At 33.6% G+C, this 21458-nt stretch overlaps 1 protein-coding gene across 1 annotated transcript; it reads right to left on the bottom strand.

Annotated features, from left to right (window-relative positions):
• Positions 1–15154: 15154 nt before the first annotated feature.
• Positions 15155–21240, bottom strand: LOC148620635 (toll-like receptor 4). The gene has a single exon (XM_088574303.1). It carries the CDS (start codon positions 20866–20868, stop codon positions 18400–18402), a length of 2469 nt encoding a protein of 822 aa, XP_088430429.1. The 5' UTR covers positions 20869–21240; the 3' UTR covers positions 15155–18399.
• Between the last annotated feature and the right edge of the window lie 218 nt (positions 21241–21458).

The following is a 21458-nucleotide window of genomic DNA, read 5'->3' as shown; positions in this document are numbered from 1 at the left end:
TAACTTTATGTTCTTTGTTGTGTATGTATGTTTTCCATGTCTGGTCTTTGTCCCTGGATTACATTCTTTTGATTACCGCTATAGCCTTGGTTTTCTTGATTACTCCTTGACGAAATAATTCTTTTATTATTCTGAATATATTACTATTTGTCACAATTGTGTATAAAGTTGAAGTGTTTATTATCATTATGTGTTCTCTCAATTCCAAATCCCCATTTCACGTTGCCTCATTCCTCATTCCCTATAACCCATATCCCTATACTTTATAGCCAAATATCCTACAGAATGGGAATTTTTTCCCACTTAAGAACTGTACATGGAAAAGAATTGAATCAGTACGTATTTGTAAGAATCAGGCAAAATGGGAAATATCAGAAAAACATGCATGTCAAAACCTAACCGATCTGACCATATAATTTCATTTAGAGATGCTTTCTCTATTTGAAAAAAAAAAAACATTACTTGATCTCTGCATTATTGGAAATGCCAATAATTTTTTAAATAGAGTGTTAGAAAAATGAGGTTTTTTGCAGAGTTATCTGCCCTTTAAATGTTCATTGGATGTACTTGAATGTGCTTTAAATAAAGCTATTTTATATAGAGTTTATTAAGAAAAATTGACTTGAGGGCTGGAAAAAAGGTCAAGAGTTTACGCTGCCTCCCAAAAAAAATTAACAGATTTTTTTTAGGAAAAGTGCTCGTATCTTGTCCCTCAATACAGCAGATTTTATCTACAGTGTTCCATTTTGCCTAGAATCTATATAAGCATCATGTATCTAACCACTTTTACTATGTCGACCCCTTGTATTGACAACTCCCGGTTTTAGGCCAAACTGAGGCCTCATTTTCATTTTTTTTCACACGAGTGACCCTTCAGGGGAACCCTTACCTCCGACTCGTGGCTGTGATGAACCTTATTTGGTTTCAGTGCCCTTCGCAGGGCACAAGCTGTGGGATTAATGTCCTTTGGTTCCTGTCGTGCTCCTGTTGAACCCCACATCCAGCAATAATGGTCTAATGCAAAAAAAAAGACCATTTTACCGCGCCAAAAATGTGTAATCTACATATGTTTTTTTTTCAGGGTAAATAAATACACAACGTTGCACACATTGTCTCATCTCAACCCGTACATGAAGTTGATTTCGGACAGCAACCAAAATTAGTAACAACGTTTTCATCATCTGTGTAAACCAAAATGCCAAAGCTGAATTGAAGGCCAATGTAAATGCGCAATGCGCATTCTCCGAACAGTGTCTCACGTTCGAAACTTACTCTAGACGCTGCAGCCAACTCTCAGAAAATGCAAGAATCTTGCAATGTCGGGGAAAAATTGAATGATTTTACCCGACGTTATCCGATCGTCTAATGATTTTATTATATGAATTACGCCCGTGAATTTCGAAAGGCCTCTCTGCAGCGCTTAGAAAGAGGGAAAACGAAAGTCTGCCGCTGTGTGGAGCTTGATAAATGCGATGGCTCATATTAGATATGGTTATGTAGGATAGAGGATCAGATTAATGATGCATGTCACAACAAATCAATATTATACAATGTCTCAGAATGTGACGACTCTATTCGCTACACTGCTCCATCGGATCAAATTGATACAGGGAAAATATGTAAACGTATTTTGGCTACATCATTGTGTTGGAAGAAAGACGTTATTATAGTTTTTGCCTACTGTACATATTTTTCTTGATTTTCTCCATATTATGTTTTAAAAATATATTCGCATTAATTTGTATTGCAATATAATTTGGGTGTAATTATAATTGAATTGCATTTCTGCAATAACACAGATAAGTGATTTTCAAATTTACACCAAACAATTATCTTTTACTGATAGTGACAAATGCGTTAGCGCCTCATATTTGTACCATATATTTCTATGCCAGCTCACGAAATTATTGCCCTGTTTCTGACGACTTTCTATTAATTATGTTTTGAATGGTTTGTAACTAAATTATCAAGAAAAGACTTACATCTATGTTTGTTTAATTTATATATGACTCCATGTAAGTTCATTGTGACTATTTTTATTAATATTTAACAATTCTTTCATTCAAGTTTTCTTTCGAAATCCCCTTTTAAATTTTACTCAAATTAGCCCTTATATTATATCTTTGAAAGCTTCTATTGTGAAGAAACCAATGAATAAAACATATTTACTTTGTACCCTTTCGCAGCCCTTTCATACACGGTTGAAGTTTTAACAACTAATTTATCACAGCCTTTACTGTGTGGTATGGGACCTTGTGGTACAAGTTCAAAGAGATCCATATACGAAAAGTAATGTTATTTATCGAACATAACAAAAATGTTTGTTTCTTGTTCTTAATTCCTAAACAGTTTACGTAACAACCCCTGAAGTCAATGCAAGTCGTCCTTGTGGTATGGCACCTCGAAGAGAACTTTTCACTCAAAGTCAAGTTATAGATCGTACACACAAACGCATACGGACGCTGTACAACGGCTAAAGCATCAATACTATCTATTTGCGGTCAAATAAAAAATAATGTGCCACCAGTTATGGATTTATGGAATGTCACGTAAATATCAAAGCTAATGCCATATAAATGTGATTGAGACAATATCGTGGTTACCAAAATTTTTGACATTATCTACACAGAAGACAGTCATAAATATCACAAAACTGTTAGTAATAAATGATGATTGAATATCAATTAGGCTTATAATTGCTCTTTAGACATAATTGCGAGGTCATGTGTAATTTGGTTCAAATGACAAACTTGCAATTATTGGGTAAAATTTATTTTGACGGTTTTCAAGTTGTTTCTATGAAGATGGATAATATTACATAATCTTGAAACATTGCAATTACATTGTACATTTATTTTTTTCATTGGCACGGTATTACTATCATGTTGACAAATTTACCATTTTGGGGTTTTAATCTTCTGTTTTGCGTTCTTATTCACTCGAGATCATACTATAAAATCATACTTCACTTGCAAATACGGTCACCCATTTTGAATGTCATATTTCATTTATTTATAAAAACTGAGTTTAATAATCAATGTCAAACTAAGTGTTTTGAATTTGGTAAATAAACTCAAGCATCATATATTTTACCTAAATGGATTTTCTTAAAAGCTTTCTGATGCATTATTTTCACAAAAATATACCAGTGAATTATATCTTACATCTGAAAGAACAATGAAATTTACTGCGATTATGTAACTGGTAAAAATTATATCGTCTTTATATTCGATAAAACTCAATTTCTCCGCTTTCATCTCCCGACTTTGATGTTTATTAAAAAAACGTTATGTTTCCTAAATATAGTCAAATCAAACATTGATTTCCTCTCAGAAAATTAAATTTTTCCCCATATTTCTTTGGATATTAATAAAAGACCGAAATCAATTAAGAAAAAAAAATACTTTCAAGTGATATTAACCCGAATTTTATACGAATATGGATTTACACATGTATGATAGAATGTCTTCTGATTTTGTTTATCAAATGACGTAAATTGAATATCACCCGAAATCAATTTACGTAAAAGTCGATTTACGTTAATGTCACGTGAACAAGTTTGACTGTTTCATCGCTTCAAAAATGACTATCATGCTATCATCCATCAACCTCAGTCACATTTTCCGGTACAAACAGAATTTTACTATTTGTACACTTGGTTCGTCTAGATGTTCGTCTGAAATGAACCAAAGACAGACCACAAATATTATTTTCGACTGGAACGGACCACATGAAGGAAAGCACCTTTGATTTTTTCCCTGTCATTTATGTCAAAAATGCATGGCGGAAATCTATATGTGTATGTATGAGTCAATTATTCCACAGATGCGGAGAGGTTGGTCAATGTCCTATTATTTTGGGGAAATAGGATTTGTGTTGTATCAATGTCTTTAATTCAATATTGTGGTGATCGTCAGGAAATCGTGAGCATGAAAATAGTTATATCTTTGGAGGTTTCGTAGTTCTTAAATTTCTCAAATAAGTTAAATTTCTTTTCTAAAAATTACTGAGATGCACAGAAACTAATAATTAAATTTCTAACATATTTGTACCAAAACAATATTCAACAAAATATATAAGATATATAACGAAACTAAAATACACGCCATTCAACAACTGTTGCCTGATATTATGAAAAAATAATTATTTCTTGATCATTTGACATAAACTGTCATATTTTATTCAACAATTTACCGTTCATCAAACAAAAAAATCGTGACGAAGAGATTGACTAAAATGAAAGTCAATTATCTCATACACTAGTCTGAAGTAGAATTTCATAATTCTTCATGGCTTAGAGCATTAACATCAAACGGTTAATCAGACACTCGTTTGAAGTTTGTTCAGTGTCGTTCCGAACGATTTTGTGTTACCCATGTATGAGTAGTGTAGGTCATTCGTGACACTTTTATACCAATGTTATATTTTCCGCCGGACAAGTCACGGTGAAATGTGGATTTTATGCTTCTTAGGGGAACAATGTGCTCAATAATTGTTAAAATGAATATTATGGATCTAATATACCATGAGTCTAAACAATCTGCAAGATGATGGAAATCGTGTTTCCGGCACATGAACATCAGTAATGAGCAGGGCTCGATTTCATAAAAAATTATCAAATTGAGATTTTCCTCAAACCCTTAGTTTTCCTCAAATCTTCAATTTCAAACGATCTGAGTGGTTATAATTTGCGTTGAGGAAGAATTTCAGCAAAATCTCAATTAGATATTTTTAATGAAACCGACCCCAGAAGATACTGAAGGGTAAGACTGACATAAACGTTTTTACTACAAAAAACCTTCCATGACTTATCGTATCATGACACGTCCTTACAGATACTATATTCTTTGGGGGCAGTCCTGGTAGTATGCGTCTCATACTTTCAATCATTTACCATATTGCAACAGGTTCAGAAGGATATATACTGTAAATTGGATCAGTTGTATTCGTATATTTTTCAGTTATGTTAAATAATTTATTATGGAAATGTCATCCACCAAATTTGAGAAGTTCTGAAGATATCATTCACTCTTTGTAATATACACTTCAACACTGCATTTCGTCTGTCCAGACAGTTCTATCTACAATGTCCCATCTATGTCTCCTTAATCAATTGTATATAAGATCAGATGACCAGCAGAAATCATGGCTTATCTCAATTTCATGTCCATAATTGATTTATCGCGTGCCATTGGTTAATGTGGTCGGATAATAAACTGGACACGGGTCATTTTCTTTTCTAATCTTGTTGGAACGTCTACTTGACTATACTTTTCTACTCTGTGTTTAGCTTTAGATATGGCGAACGCAACAAATGCACCATCGTTTAACCTTTATATAGTAAATACTTTCAGAGTTCACCAAAAGCTCTTCAATGAGTGTGAACACACCTTCAAGTAAGCTCTGAAAGGCCCCGACAACAAAAGTAATATCCAAAAATAATAATAAAAAAATAGAATGATGACACTTTTTCAAAATAACTAAAACGTCAAATAACAACACGATGACATATAAATGAACAGCATTATCAAACAATATCGACATATCTAACCATCAAATCTTTCTTATAATTATATAATTTGAAAAAAATCATGGATTTTGAAACAATTGGCTCTGCATTTTTACAGGTAATCAGAACCCTCCAGTGTCTGACCTCTTTCTGACGTATAACACATGTAAATCTTGAGCAAAGAGATACATTTTTGATCAGATCCTTTAGTTTTACGAGGTGGTACATGTAACAACCATCGAAAAGATCGATCTAGCAATAAACAGATACACATGAAAACAGAACAGACCAACTACTGTAACATTTAACAGATTTAATATTCCTAATGGCGCAGTAGATGGTACCAATATCTGTATTACCGGAACTCTTTACGTGAACATTTTACAGTATATATTACTATTTTATAAATGTTATAAGAACATGTGAGTGAGATTTTGATTTAATAATTTTTGTTGCCAAATGTTTTAATTTCAACGAAACATTTTGGTATTTGTTCATTTTGTAGAGTTTCCGTTTTCATTGAACAATGAAATGTTACCTTGTACCTTTTTCTCCAATTTTAATGAAAAGTGGGAAGTAAACATAGTATAACGTAAGATTATCTAACGATGATCTAAGAAAACATCTAAGGAGGCTTTGTTTTTACATCATTAGTACAATAATACACACCATATAAATATTACAAATTTTGATACATTGTATACGTGTTTCAAGGAGTAATCTCTCCAAAGGTAGAAGGCCTAGGGTGTCCCCTAAATGTTCCTAAAGTTCTATTATTTAAATTTGTACATGATATTACACTAACTGTAGTACATATTCTATCATTTTTAAAGAAAACTCACCATACAGATTTTGAACATTTAGGACTAAACAAGGTGCTCTTTTTGGAAATCCGAGTCATTGTCCTAACTTAACCATATCCGGTTTTTAAGGGTCATTTCACAAACTAATTGAAGAAACAACTGAATATTAAGTAAAATTAACTTAAAAAGGATTCAGATTTAAGATTTAATATGAAAGCTTATTTTATTTATGTTGTACAAGTAAAACTGTGCTTTTTGTTAATTTTTTTTTAAATGAGCAATTTACAGCTAATTGCATGAATAAAAACATGTTATCTAATTTGCAAAAAAGTCCAAGATACGATTTTCGTGCAAAACTGATATTATGTTGACTATCCATAAACAAAGTTCAGGTATGTTCACCGTGTTAATTGCTTTAATGTTTAAATGATCTTGAGTTAAGGCAATGGAAAAATATCTTTGTCGGTCAAATTAATGACTAAAATCATGTTTAATATTCAATAAGGTTACCGAAAATCAAATTATGATGACTTCTATTGAAGATAGGGAACAGCATGATGCAACTAATGTTGCAAAATAATGTCACATAAATATTCTTTTCAGCATGAAGGAACACATTTATTTGATAAACATAGTTATATGATGGATAAAGTCGTATGTTGAACACACGTGTTACAACTACAAGATAAAAACAGAAAGCTTGAAACCTGATAAGAAATTATAAAACAAATCTTTTTTCACTTGAAGTAAAAAAAGGTACTGGCAATGTTATCGGGTAAACCGCATTATCTCATGACAGAAAGGTTGAATATTTATCTAAAGGAATATTGGTTTGCAATAGGAGGCGACATTTCAACCATTTTCATACGTTATGTCTGAGCTTGCCGAAACTACTTTTTATATCGCGCTATAATTCACACAAATAGACTTCTGAAACAGGGTTATGTTGCTACAAGATTGAAGTCATCACTACAGAAGTATCATGGTCGTCATCATGAACTCGTGGATCGTTATGGTGTATCCATCTGCGCTATGAAAACTGATTTGTTCAACGTGTCATAGTTTTTCTTTCCTCTTTCGACTACCCCGGACATGACTTTTTATGAGCAACTCGGCGGGTGTTTCTAGAAAAGCAGTGGACGCATACCCTACCGGTGCACCTGGTCCATGCTCCCAGTTTTTAATGGAGTCCGAGTTGCTCATTTGCTTTTGTTACTTTGTATGTATGATTTTATTTACTTTATGTTCTTTGTTGTGTATGTCTGTTTTCCATGTCTGGTCTTTGTCCCTGGATTACATTCTTTTGATTACCGTTATAACCTTGGTTTCCTTGATTACTCTTTCAAACATTTCACCATCTAATGAAAGATATATTTCTCATTTGAAACATTTAATTCATACTTTACAAATAGTTTTTTGGATGCTGATACATCTGTTCTATAGAAGTTAAACCCTCGATTGAAACTATTTCCATTTATCACCAGTATCATTTTGAACCTTGCATAATAGGATTAGGAAACGTTCTAGTGACTAAAAGCCTTTCAAATTGGATCACCTCCCTTACCTCAGGTCTACTACCTTAAGCAGTATTAGAACTAAATGAACAGGAAGACATTTTCATTCCGTCTCTTTTGTAGATTTGTTCAGTGTACTCCAATACATCATGATACCACTGACAAATATGTACTAGCTTTCAAACACATACAAAAAGGCTTTAACTGGTGTCTATTGTAAATTAGATGGCATATCATAGTTGTTGCGCCTGACCAATTAATGGAATATATTGTGCAGTGCATGACCCCTGAAAAGTGTAGAAAACAATAATAAAACATGAATGAATGATAGGAATTCTCATAACCAGAAAGGAATTGCTCCGGATAAGAAAAGGGAAATCCGTTAAATGCCACACAAAGGGACAATGCTAACTAAAGGATAGTCAATACCAATTCGAGTAATTAGTTTTCTTATTGTGTTATGTTAAGATCGAAGGGATAGGCTTATGTTAAGGTTTTACGATGGTATGTTTGAAAAATGCCAACAATATATTATTTTGCACTGAGTTCGTTCCTATAAAGCTCCTTTAAACTTTGAATTAAAAAGACGGAATTAAGGAAGGCATAGCGGTAGATATGATGAAAGAACAACAAAGAATCAAAACTGACAATTTGTTTTTACTACAAAATGGAAACGTAGTGACTGTCATAAATCAAAATCATTCACAGAGCTTTTATGTGTAATAACAACTAAAGGCTTCATGAATATCGTTAGGTCATTCACTCAGTGTATGAAGGAATGCTCCAATTGCATTTTATATCAATCTTTGATAATAGACCCAGCGGAAAACCTACTGTAACATTATCATACAACTTTTATGAGAAATAACTGCAGAAAATTCTGACAAATGTGAAATAGTAGAATTTAGATTGTCTTACAATAATTAATTCATTAATTTTCAATAAAAATGAAGTCAAAGATCACCATTTTTATGCTATCTCGAAACCAAAAATGGAAAACGTTTACGCCATCTCTAAACCAATGAAGTTAAACGGTTAAACCATCACGAAAACAAGGATAACTAGGGTTTAAACCATCTGAAAACCGAAGATAGCAAACGTTTAAGCCATCATAAACCAAAAAAAAAACAAACGTTTAAGCCATCTAGAAACCATTACAACAAATGTTAAAACATCTCCGTAATTTGTAAGTAAGGAAATTAAGACAAAATTAACAAAACAAATATCGAAACAATTCATAATATAGAAGGACAAAAAAAAAAAAAAACAGAACAGAACAGAACAAACAAAATCCACACACCACCAGACCCCCGTGAACTAATCTGTTACCGGTTATATAAGCATCTTTTGTTTTCCATAACCAGCAAAGGCCTTATTCGTGTCATTTTTCTACTTAATTTTTATTTGAACTTACCGAGAAATCTTCATCTTCGTATCCATAAACTGCATCTAAAGATCATATCGTTTAGCTAAATCACAGGAAAACAAAGTAAGAAAGGACAGTATGAAACAAAACGCTTTAAATCTTAATATCTTTTTGACAGTTCAATATCAGCATATTTGCACAGTTGATTTGAAAGTCAACAGTGATTTACATTTGAATACATACTTCAATGCACGATTATATAACAAGTCAACGGCCTTCCGCATGTTGTGCGGCCGCTCAAATCATTTGCCTTTGGTAGAAAGATACTGGAACTGTGTAGATCGTGATTTTACTCAGCATTGCAAAGTGCTTGGCCATAAAGTCAGCGTAGAATATATAAAGCGAGAATAGATATGGTGACAACAACCCAACCGACAAGAAAATGTCAGCTCTGACTTTTCTTTCTTTTTTTTTTTCAATTATTTTCAACAGAATTCAAGGTTAATTCCCTTTATCTCAGCTAGGAGTTCCGATTCAGCCATTACTCAATTTTTCACAATAGTGTAAGAATATAGGTAATATTATGATGATGTAATTTCATATCAATGTATGAAAATAATGTTTTGTAGGTGTAGGCTTTTTATCAATGATTCATATTCTGAACGATCCCAAGCGAGACAGTAACAAAATTGCTGAATGGCGACGATAATGCTTTAAACTTGTATACTCGTTCATAATAAAATAACATTGCACAATGGTAAATCATTTAGAAGAGTGAATTTCAAAACAAGGTGTTGCGTTTAATGATTGTATCCTGTATGAATAACAGGACTGATGAATGGTTCATTGTTTTTTTATATGTTTAGCAACAGATATAGTAATTTATCATGTTTGCTCCATTGATAATAAATTACACAATATTCCGATCACATCATTGTTAATGATACGATAATATGATCACAGAGACAGCTGAAAAACAGCATGGAAATATCATCATCCTTGTTACAAGAATGCTATCAAATGACCAGCAGTTCGTCTGCCATTTATCAGTTTCTGCAGTAAAACCTGTCTAAACCAACCCCCGGAATAAATATCACACACAAGAGACCTATCATACAAAGTACCAACAGTAAATGAGCAACCCGGGCGTCATTAAAAACTGGGAGCATGGACCAGGTGTACCGGTAGAGCAAGCGTCCACTGCTTTTCTAGAAACACCCGCCCGACGAGTTGCTCATAAAAAGTAAAGGCCGGTATAGTCGAAAGAGGAAAGAAAAACTATGACACGTTGAACAAATCAGTTTTCATGCATGGTACAGATGGATACATCGTAACGGTCCACGAGTGCATGTTGACGACCATAAAACTTCTGTAGTGATGACTTCAATCTTGTAGCAACATAACCTTGTTCCAGAAGCCTAATTGTAAGAAGTCTCACGCGATACAAAAAGTCGGCGTAATTACGGCAAGCTCTGGAATAACATTTTTGTTGTGATATGAAAACTCCATACGCAGGTGCTGAACGGATGTTGCCACAGATGAAAGGGAAATTGACAATTCTGAACGAAAAGTCATCACGTTAAAAACACTTGTTTACCAACATGAAAAGAAATTAATGTTTGGGACAATCGAAAACACTAACAAAAGTCGTCCCATTTTTAACTGGTACTTCACAAACATTTTGTATGCAGCTATTCATTGTTTGAAGAGACTCGGAGATGATATATTCAGCGGCAGTTGTCTTTTTTTTCGCTTCCGAGACATAGGCTTTTTAGCGACATTAAGCTGAGTTATTATTGGACGAAATACATTGTACATGTAATATTCTTCCGTTAGCCAGTGTACCCACCCCACCCCCACCCCCATCCCCTTTTGCACACAGCCGGTAGTTGGAAGTAGGATTTGAGCATGACATCTAATTTATTTTTATTAATTTATGTCAATTACAAAACCAATATGTTATTGAAATTTAGATCTTTAGTTTACACGATTTACAAGTTGATGACAGGCTGAGTTCTGAATACTTATCTATTTCATAATTTTTATTTTATTTAATTCATTTCATTACAATCAACACCAGAAAATTATTCATTTGTATCAATTATTTCATTTATAATCGATGTCGCTGAATTTATATGCGATATTTACTAATTGTATAGGATACACGTAGGTCGAATGATATACCTAATTACTCAAAAAAGGTCGCTGAAGTGATAGTCGCTGAATTTATGGGCATCGTCCTTTTGCGCCAATTGAATAAAAAATCGTAGTTAATTTGCGCCGAAAAATTTTTTGGTGTAGCCCCGTTTGAATATTTTTGTGAGATTCTCGTTCGATATTAATTAAACAGTACATGAGTACTGATTTAACATTTGTAATGTAGCCTTCCAAAGGTTTTCCATATGAAGTACAAATCTTTGTAAAACTCAGGCAAGGCGTAAAAAAAAGTCTGACACATGGGTGATGTTATAACCCAATTTACCAGTTGATGTGGACAATATTACTTGATCCCTGAAATCTTGTGGTACGTATTGTCAAAATTTCACTGCCAAAGTGGACGGTTATTTCATGACGTGTCACGCACTTGCCGATTCTTACCGAGATTGTAAATGTTTTCATTTACTGACTTTTCCCATCGCGGTCCACTAGATTCATGTTTTATTCATTTAAACTATTTCATAAAGAAGCATAAAATATGACACTTTTAAGGTGTACTAAATCGATAGTTTAAAATTATAAACAAAAATCATATATTTTCTTTAATTTTAGGGGGCGTATTCCGGGCCATACCCTTAGTAGACTCATCTGGTGGTCATATAAAAAGTAAAGCAAAGATTTAAGAAATAAAATTTGAAAATCAAACACGATATCCTAAATTTGACGTCAACACTTTCAGTGCTTTCCATGTCATTTAGGGGACAGAAAAGGGGAAGATAATTATAATTATGGGAATTTTATCTTCGTCAGTAAATGTCTAAGACAAATAAAAAAGTCTTGAGCATTCGTGTTTAAGAATATAGTAGCTTATTTTATTCAGTAATAATTTGTCTATTGACGTAGATAATTGACTGATTTATAGCTATTCTAACATTACATATTACTTAGGCTAGACTTCTCGTTTTAAGTCTTTTATACGAGTTCTCAATGTTGAGGGATAGTTTATTTAACATACCGTTATTATGTTAAGGTATAATAAATACGCTTATTAGATACATATAAATAGCATTATTCCAAATTTTATCTTTACATGGAAGGAGAGGGACGAAAAATATTGTGAGGTGATCGTAATTCACATAACTTAAATAGCTTCAGAAGTATTTAGTAAGATACAAAACGACCATGTTGTTATGTAAATCATATGCCAAGTGACCCTAACAAAATAATTCACAAACATATGTATTCACGTGAACAACTGTGAAAAGATACAAGCGTATACAGGTGAACAACTGTAAAAAGATACAAAGTATACAGGTGAACGACTGTGAAAAGATACAAACGTTCGTTATCTTTTTGATCTTAAACTTCGCGATAAATAAAAAAAACCCTACCGGTGCACCTGGTCCATGCTCCCAGTTTTTAGTGGAGTCCGAGTTGTTCATTTGCTTTTGTTACTTTGTATATATGATTTTAGTTACTTTATGTTCTTTGTTGTGTATGTATGTTTTCCATGTCTGGTCTTTGTCCCTGGATTGCATTCTTTTGATTACTGCTATAACCTTGGTTCCCTTGATTACTCTGCCATGTCTGGTCTTAGTCCCTGGATTGCATTCTTTTGATCACTGCTATAACCTTGGTTCCCTTGATTACTCTTTGATTACTGCTATAACCTTGGTTCCCTTGATTACTCTTCAATGTTCTAGATCATATATTCAAGAATGATTTATATTATAAGTTCGACAGTGTACACGTGTGTTCAAGTATATACATATCTTGTAAATCCTGTTATGAATTTATCGACCCGTTTGGTGAGTCCAAATTACTGATTCAATTAATTTGGCGCTATTCTCAATTGCACTGTACGTGTATGTACGGACTGTACAAATAATCAGATAATTTGGCGCATATTTTAATAGAAACAGATTTGGTAAATCATGTTCCTACAGAGTTGCTCATCATTTGTTATATGTGTGCCATGAACTTTTCTTGCTGCCATAGTTTTCGTTCATGGTATATACATTTATTTGAATTATCTTTAATCCGAGTTCTCCCATGATTTCATTTAAGTAAAGTACCACGACTATTATTCTGCTGAAACAAAAGTTTTCATAATGAAAGTAATTATGTAAAATAAGACTATTTCAACGTAATCTGATTATGCATTTCTTGTTATCAAAAAATAGACCTATGCATTTAAATCATGAATTACTCAATATTCTCTATTTCTTCAATCATGAAAAGTGTTGAGTGAGTATATAAAATCGAGAATGTAAAGACTCTTTTGAAATGAATATTGAAATTACTGTGTCTAGAGGGTACATAATGCTGGATATAAAAATTATCACTCTTGATATCAAGTTCCAAATGCAGAGGATTAAATATACGTGCATGAATCCATTTGGAAGATGAAGAGAATAGTCTTATCAGCATAGTTTAACTCTTACGTAATTTTATTTTAGGTTTTGCAAATGTGAGCCAGAGCTATTTACTGTAACAATCAAATAACGAATTTGTAAATTTGTTATCATGGAGATTTCGCAGCCAGCTTGAATTTACCGGACTTCCTTGGAAACCTACTCTGTGCCTGCATTAAAAATTCAGACAGAATTATTTCCAAATTAAATGCTTACGTCATTTCCTTCGAAACGACTTCCATGGTCGATAAATGTTCCAGACTCCTTACATAAACAAGATGTCACTATGATTTCGGGTATGATATGGACGGCTGTTTCAGATAAAAAGAGGACATACACCCTTCCTTTGAACCTTATCCATGTTATTTTTTTTTTGTTGACTTTTCATTGCTTGTTTCCTTTCGAATGAAGTGTGTTTTCCTAGTTTTTTATTTGATTTCTGTGTGTAGGTTGTTTTTTTTCCTAATTTGAACTAATTATGATGACCCTCGAGCAGTTCTTTAGAAAAATATAGATGATAGAGAGACAGGTCTCTTTTTTTTTTTCTTTTTTTTTATGGTAATATTTGGATTATGCCTTTTATTCTTGGTTGCCCTTTCTATATTTCATGTATGACATTAGATTATTCTACAATATTTGTGCTTCTGAATCTGAAACCCCTCAATTAAAATATAACCACTACCATGATTGATAGTCAGGTACTATTAGTTTAATCCCATACATTATCTGGAAATTTTTTAATGCACTTGTATAAGATTTAATGAATACGAACAGTTTACACTAGAATATTTGTGCAAATATATGGAATGAACTTTTGAGCTATACACATAGTATGACGAATTTCCTGGGTTATTTCTTTGTTAAGTTACACCAGATGTGACAAAATTTATTGCATCGTTACTTTTGGCTCTGCAAGTGACTTTACTGCAGTAATATTGCAACATTTCTTATCGACAATGTGATACAACAATTAGAATTTTAATTCCTATTAACCTCTTTTAAACTTTCAAACTTTTTTGGTACATTTAAGAAGAAGTAATGATTTTCAGACATTTGGCGAAAGCGGGGGTACACAGTCATACATGGCTCTGATAAAAAGTCTTTCTGTCGTCTGGTGATGTCAGGTGTTTGCGTGGTAATATTCACTTCAGCTTTTCAGAATACACTGCTTGAAACGTTCACGTTTCCCATTTTAGCGTTCGTGCATCGTTTATTGTGCATTTACACATCGCTTTTCATTCGTTTAAACGCACGATCAACGCACGGTAGAAGCGTTCGTTTAATCGCACGATAAAAGCGTAGGTGTAAATGCACGCAGGGAGCGTTCGTTTAAACGCATAGAAGCGTTCGTTTAATTTTGTACTTTGATTATTTCCTATATTCAACTGCTATTTTTATATTTTTTTTTTTGCTATGATTTATTCAAATATGTTCATTAGCATTATTTCTATTAGTTCATGAACAGTGATATTGACGCTTAATTACACTGTAATGCACCAATTGAACAGAACGTCGAACTACATCTAAACCCTCCGTGCAATATAGCATTAAGAACAATGTATGTTTTGAAACAGATTGAGTTCGTGTTAATGTCCAAAATGAGCAAGTTCTTATTCCCCGAACATACATTTATTTTAGTGTCTCTTTTTTACTTCTGTCATTGATTCGACAGTAGAAAATTATGCAACCTCACAGTAATGTCTATCACTGTCTTCTACACATATCTTATGTTCTAATTTATAAAAACGCTTTAAAGTGAAGTGGTAATGAGACAAAAATATGACACAGGAATATGCTTCACAGATTCATCAAATATTGTGTGTCCACAGACCAAGTAAATAATTCCGATTATGAATGATGCTGTATGTTGTATTGACCAATATTGCCTCTAATGATAAAGTACACTACTCATTAGGATACTAATTCTCCTTGTATGATTTCTAGACTGATATATCATCGCAGTATTATTACACGGGAAAAGGACACTTTGATTAGTCATGAGACATTTGATTGCATAAGGAAATGATGGTTGAATGTATCATTTATATAGAAAGTAAAGATACACAGAAAATCCATTTCCTCCTTTAAAAGTTACTATGCTAGGGAAATGTTTCGCAAGGTACGAGTTACGATTCATTTCCTGTTGATATAACGACGTATATAGGAAGCCATAATTTCTGTTTTATGTTGGTGGAGCACACACTGGACATGGTTAGGAAACATCATTTCTGGCATTAATTAGGACCGTGATATTTCTGTTATTCCGGATTTGTCCAAAATTCAAACCTTTAAGATTTTCACTACAGTTTTAAATTTATTCAAAGTTTCAAAGTTCCAAAATTTCCACGAAGACTCGGCATAACGGTATAGATAAATACCAGTTTTAGTATTATAAATGCATTTTTGGCACGGCCTGTTTACTTCTGTCTTATTGAATTGTTGTCATCTATAAGGTGGTAGCAGTATTCTAATTAATTATTCGTGATGTTGCCATTGTTTATTGGTAGTAGCCAAAGTTTTTTCACTTCCCATTTCTCTCATAAACATGTAGCAAGAACAAGTATGTAATACATCCTTGGTTGTAATGATTTGTATCAATATTCTTGTGTCATTGTAACAAAAAGTTGAATCTTAAGTGTAAGTGTTTGTAAGAATAAGGTAAAACGGGAAAAATCAGAAACGTGTATGTCAATACCCCACCGATCTGACAATGTAATATCACTCATAGATACTATGTCTATTTGAAAAGACCATTATTTGATCCCTGAATCACTGGCTTTGCTCAATTTTTTTTCAATAGAATGTTAGAAAATTATATTTTTGACAGAGTAATCTAGCCATGAAATTTTTATTTTCAGTGTATTTCAGTTAAATATATTATTCAATGCACTAACATGATAAGGAAAACATTGTCTTTTTTTCCTTGATTCTGATGGCGCAAATAGTCAAATTACACTGTCTAAATAGGTTTTTTTTTCATACAGTGTTTCACCCACCGCCTGATTCTTACAGAGACTGACACTTAAATATACAAGTATAGGTACATCGTCAGACGGTAGACCGTTTTCTGTCCTCACCTTTGATTTTCGGCTCAGATATTATATATGTGCTAGTGATGTTGTAGACTTATTGTAAATTTTTGAATAAATATTTTTTTTGTATTTTTGATGCTTAATTTGCACCATTTAATAATAAATGGCCTTTTCCATTGTGCGCGTGTTGTTCATCAAGGGGAAAGTGACAAAAAATAATTTGACTATATTCACACAACATGCATGAAGGACATCATTTTACATAGTAATTAGAAGCAGTTAGGGAATTGCCTATACTGTAGCAATACATGTACATGAATAAAATGCATGAATATTTTGTGTACAAATGTGTAATTTTGTGCAATTTATAATTTGTAAACAAATATTTACAACTTCAGTTAATAATTATTTATACATTTATAATTGTTTAACATGAAAAACTTCTCAATATGCCAGTTTGAACACAAACTTATTTTGATATAGAAGAGAACACATTCACACAAATTCTCAAAAAATATTAATGTCAATTTTGGCTAAATTAGCTTCCCAATTTAGTCAAAGAACCATGACAGTTTTGCACTTTCATTAAGAAGTTTTACAACAACCTTCAGACTTTCAAAATAACAGTTTTTGACATGTAATTTGTTCATAACTGGTTATTTGTACTAAAATGAAACCGAAATAAACATAACTGTGGATGTTGAGCCATTGTAACGATAAACGGGAGATAACTCTGGTTTACCTTGCTTTTTGTTTGTTTGTTTGTTGGGGTTTAACGTCCGAGCAGCAATATTTCAGCTATATTCAGACAATGAACATGAAATTGATGATAAAATGAACTTGAAATGATGATAAAATGAAAAAAGGATGGGATACAAGGACAATGGGGTCGACAAATTTTGATTGCCACTGGAAATAGGGAGAGGTGGGTAAGGTCGGGTAATTTAGGCTCCTGTGGCGGAGCCTATGGTTCCTACTCCGGGAGAATACCACAGTAGTGTTCTTTAACGTGCGAGGAACGTGGCATCTTTCCTTACACGGTGCACCACTATGGTTTGCGGTCAGGATTTCCGTATTATAGCCTGACAACCCCAGCATGTAACACGCCAGGGGTACCCCATTCCACCACCTGGGGCACACATCCCAGTTGCTCTGTGGGCAGAGCGCCCTAGCCCCTGCTAGGGTTCTGAGCACTTTTTAGTCGCCTTTTACGACAAGCTTAGCGCTCCTGCAGGCCTATTCTTTTAACACCCGGACCTGCACGGGGCGGTTTACCTTGCAATTAGACGAGATGCTGGAAAATCCCCTTAAAAATATCCGTGCACAGCCTGATGGAAAGACAAAAAATAATGACATACAATAGATCAATTATAAAACACTACGCTATCACCAAGAACAATGAGCTGTCGACAGTTGCGCACTTCCAATCTTCATAAAATTGCTAATAGCATTTTGGCAGTTTGGTATACTACCGGTTTCGTATAAACATTCTTGTATTTAACTCGGATATTTCAGCGCCCTCTATCGGTCGAATGGAGCAATCGGAGATCGGCGGAATATAATGTTTATCGGATTATCTTGCACTGGTAAATTTACCAGTTTTATCAAACCAGTGATTCGTAAAGACGTTTCCAAAACAGTAGTTCGTAATTTGGTTCGTTCATGTTAAAAACAGTTGAATCAGCTTCTAGACATGTGAGCTTGTTCCAAATCCTTAGCAAAGAATCCGGCATCTCTTCCGGTGTAATTTTGTCGATTAAGATAACAATAAGCATGTCTCTATTTTGGCTAAGCATTTTCATCCTTGCCAAATCTAACTCGTACTCACACCAAGAACTTCGTAGAAAACTTTTGCTTATGACAAGAATTACTTTTTCACTCTCTGAAATTGCGTCAAAAATGTTGTCGGCGATTAAATTTCCAACTGTGAAATCTCGATCATGAATACACAATGTTAATTTTTTCTCAACCTCAAGGAAATAAAGAAGAGGCCCACAGGCCCACCTCCCCATGTCTTGGTGATAGGAAACGAATGCTTTGTATTTGAAATGATCCGTTTCTTCTAATTTCGAATAGAGTTTGTATTTTCTACGAACTTTCAGATACCAATAACTAAGAGTTATCCTGTACTTATAGACAATGCTACTTAAAACAATACATAAGAACATGAAGAAAGTCAGGCAAGAGGCAAAAATCACCCAAAATAATGTAGAACATTGTTTTGTTAATACATTCATATGCTTAAAAGCATAGTATGTTGTTTTGAAGCTGCCATCTATATACCTACAAGAGTAATTCCCCTTGTTGTCTAGCTTGATTTTGGTAGTAAATAGCCAACGTATGAAGGACAAAGAATTGCAATCACATTGAATCATATTTTTGTCAAGTACAAGCTGAAACTCATGGTTAGCACCTTGAACAAACCTCTCCAGAGAACTGATTGTTTTATCGTCCAGGTAAAGCAAGTTATTCGATTCCAAATTGAGAAACGTCAAGTTTTTGAAGTTCGAAGTATCAAACGGAAATTTTGATAGTTTATTGTATGAAAGATCGATAATTGATAATGAGTTGTACTGAGAAAAGAAGAAGTTCTCGTGTATATCCTCTAAACCATTATAACGAAGATCTATTTGTTCCAGTCTTTCTAGGCCATTCAAAAATGTACCGTTTGGGTCAGCTTTCAGTCCTGAACTCAGATTTGTATGTTCGCAAGATAAATTCCGCAGACGCTTAAAAGGAGAAAGAAGCCGTGGGTTTAAAACTCTGCAATTAAAATACGACATTCCAAAAAACTCTAGATTGTTTAGTCCTTCTACAATGCCATCACAATTTTCAAAGTGTGTACCACTGAAATCTAGTTTTAGTAAATTGTCACCATTTCTGACTTTGATATAAGCTAAAGGTGTACTGTGAACTACCAAATTAGTAGCTATGAGAGTACCTAACTTGGGAGGCAGGTTATATACAAAATGTGAGGTTTCCTTTATAGTTCTGTTCTCGTCTCTAGTTATAGCATGTGCGCCAAGTGTCGGATTTTGTTCGGAGAAATCAAGATATTTTAAGTTAGAAAGGAACTGCAACTCAAGGAAGACATTAAAATGAACATTGAAGTAGTTTTCAGACAAGTCTAAACTTTCCCAACATTGTTTATATTTAAGATTTAAAATTGCTCCACTGTCAATATAAGATATTCTATTGTTACTCAAACTTATCTTTTTGACGCATCCATTCCCAAGAAATGCTAATGCTTTCTTACTTAACTCGTCAGTAAGATAATTTGTTTTGTAATTCCCGTGGAAATCAACGTTTGTCAGATTTTTGTCTTCAAAGGGAGATAACACAGTTAATAAGTCCGAAATTTTTATGAAGTAATTTTTCGATATAATTATGTTCTCAAGAGAGATGAAGGGTTTTAATGACCCAGATTCAACAGATTGTAATCTGCAATGCAAGTATAGAGATGTAATTTGTAATCCAGCAAAATTCAAGAAAGTGTCATTCGTTAAAACGTTGATAAGACAATTGTTAAGCGTTAAAGATGTTAAATTCCGAAGGTGTCTAAAGTTTCTGCCAAAGACAGCATATTTGCTGGGGCTTAGGCTCAAAACCTGCAACTTTTCAAGATGCTTCAAACCATATCCCGGATAGTGCGACCAAAGATTGTTTCCATCCAATATGAGACTGATTAACTCCGTTGCATGACTGAACGTTTCTGGCGGGAAATCGCTTCTGGACGTAAAAAGGTTCAAACTTAAATCTAGGTGACTGAGGTGAGATAATCCCTTTAACGCACCCGGTTCCATTTTCCTAATTTTTGATGAATATATACAGAGTCTAATAATATTAGGAAGATGACGGAACGAATTTTTCCGTAGAATGGTGATATTATTTCTAGCTAGATTGAGAATAGTTATCTTTCTTGGAAGTTTTTTTGGTACCTCCGTCAGCCCTTTAGATGAACAGTCACAAATGACTTCATTTTCCTTGACCTTCAATGAACATGGGTTGTGTTTGGATATAACCACGTCCACTAGATGTAATATAAAGACTAGCAATTTCAAATTAAAACTCATCTTATTCCACCCAATTCCAAATTCAATCTGATGTTGACAACATGTAGTCGGGTATATAGTTCCCACAAGCGTAAGTAAGCATGCAAGTACACAATGGCCAAACAATTGATAAAATTAATTTCAATTAGATTACAACAATATAGCGTTGCGGAACATGTCCATTATATCAAGTATCTGTCTCTCTGATAATTAGAGAATTGTCGATCGTACTTGCTTTGAATTCGTAGGAATAATATTTCCACCAAATCAACACAGAAAAACAATCGTGAAATTACAACGGAAGTACTCGAAATAGTTAACAATAACACTGGATGGAAAAGTGATAATCGAAAATGATGATTAATGATATTTGGTTTAACGGTGGAAATGAACTCTACATGTTGTCACATGTTTTCGTCGGTTTTATTTGTCGTCGTCTAGGTATAAGAATTTTACTTTGCTCTAAAGTATATTGAACACAGAATATGGGAGCTGGACTCATGTATTTCGTTGATATTTACAATTTTATGTTAGCGATAGATACAGAATATTATGCAAAACCCGTTCCCTAACCCCCAATATTATGACGAGCACTGACAGCGTGATCGCAA

This window comes from Perna viridis, chromosome 3 (genome assembly GCF_037379345.1).
Source record: "Perna viridis isolate PV_CMFRI_1.1 ecotype Kerala chromosome 3, ASM3737934v1, whole genome shotgun sequence".
Lineage (NCBI taxonomy): Eukaryota > Metazoa > Mollusca > Bivalvia > Mytilida > Mytilidae > Perna > Perna viridis.
This window is presented reverse-complemented; position numbering and strand designations above follow the sequence as displayed.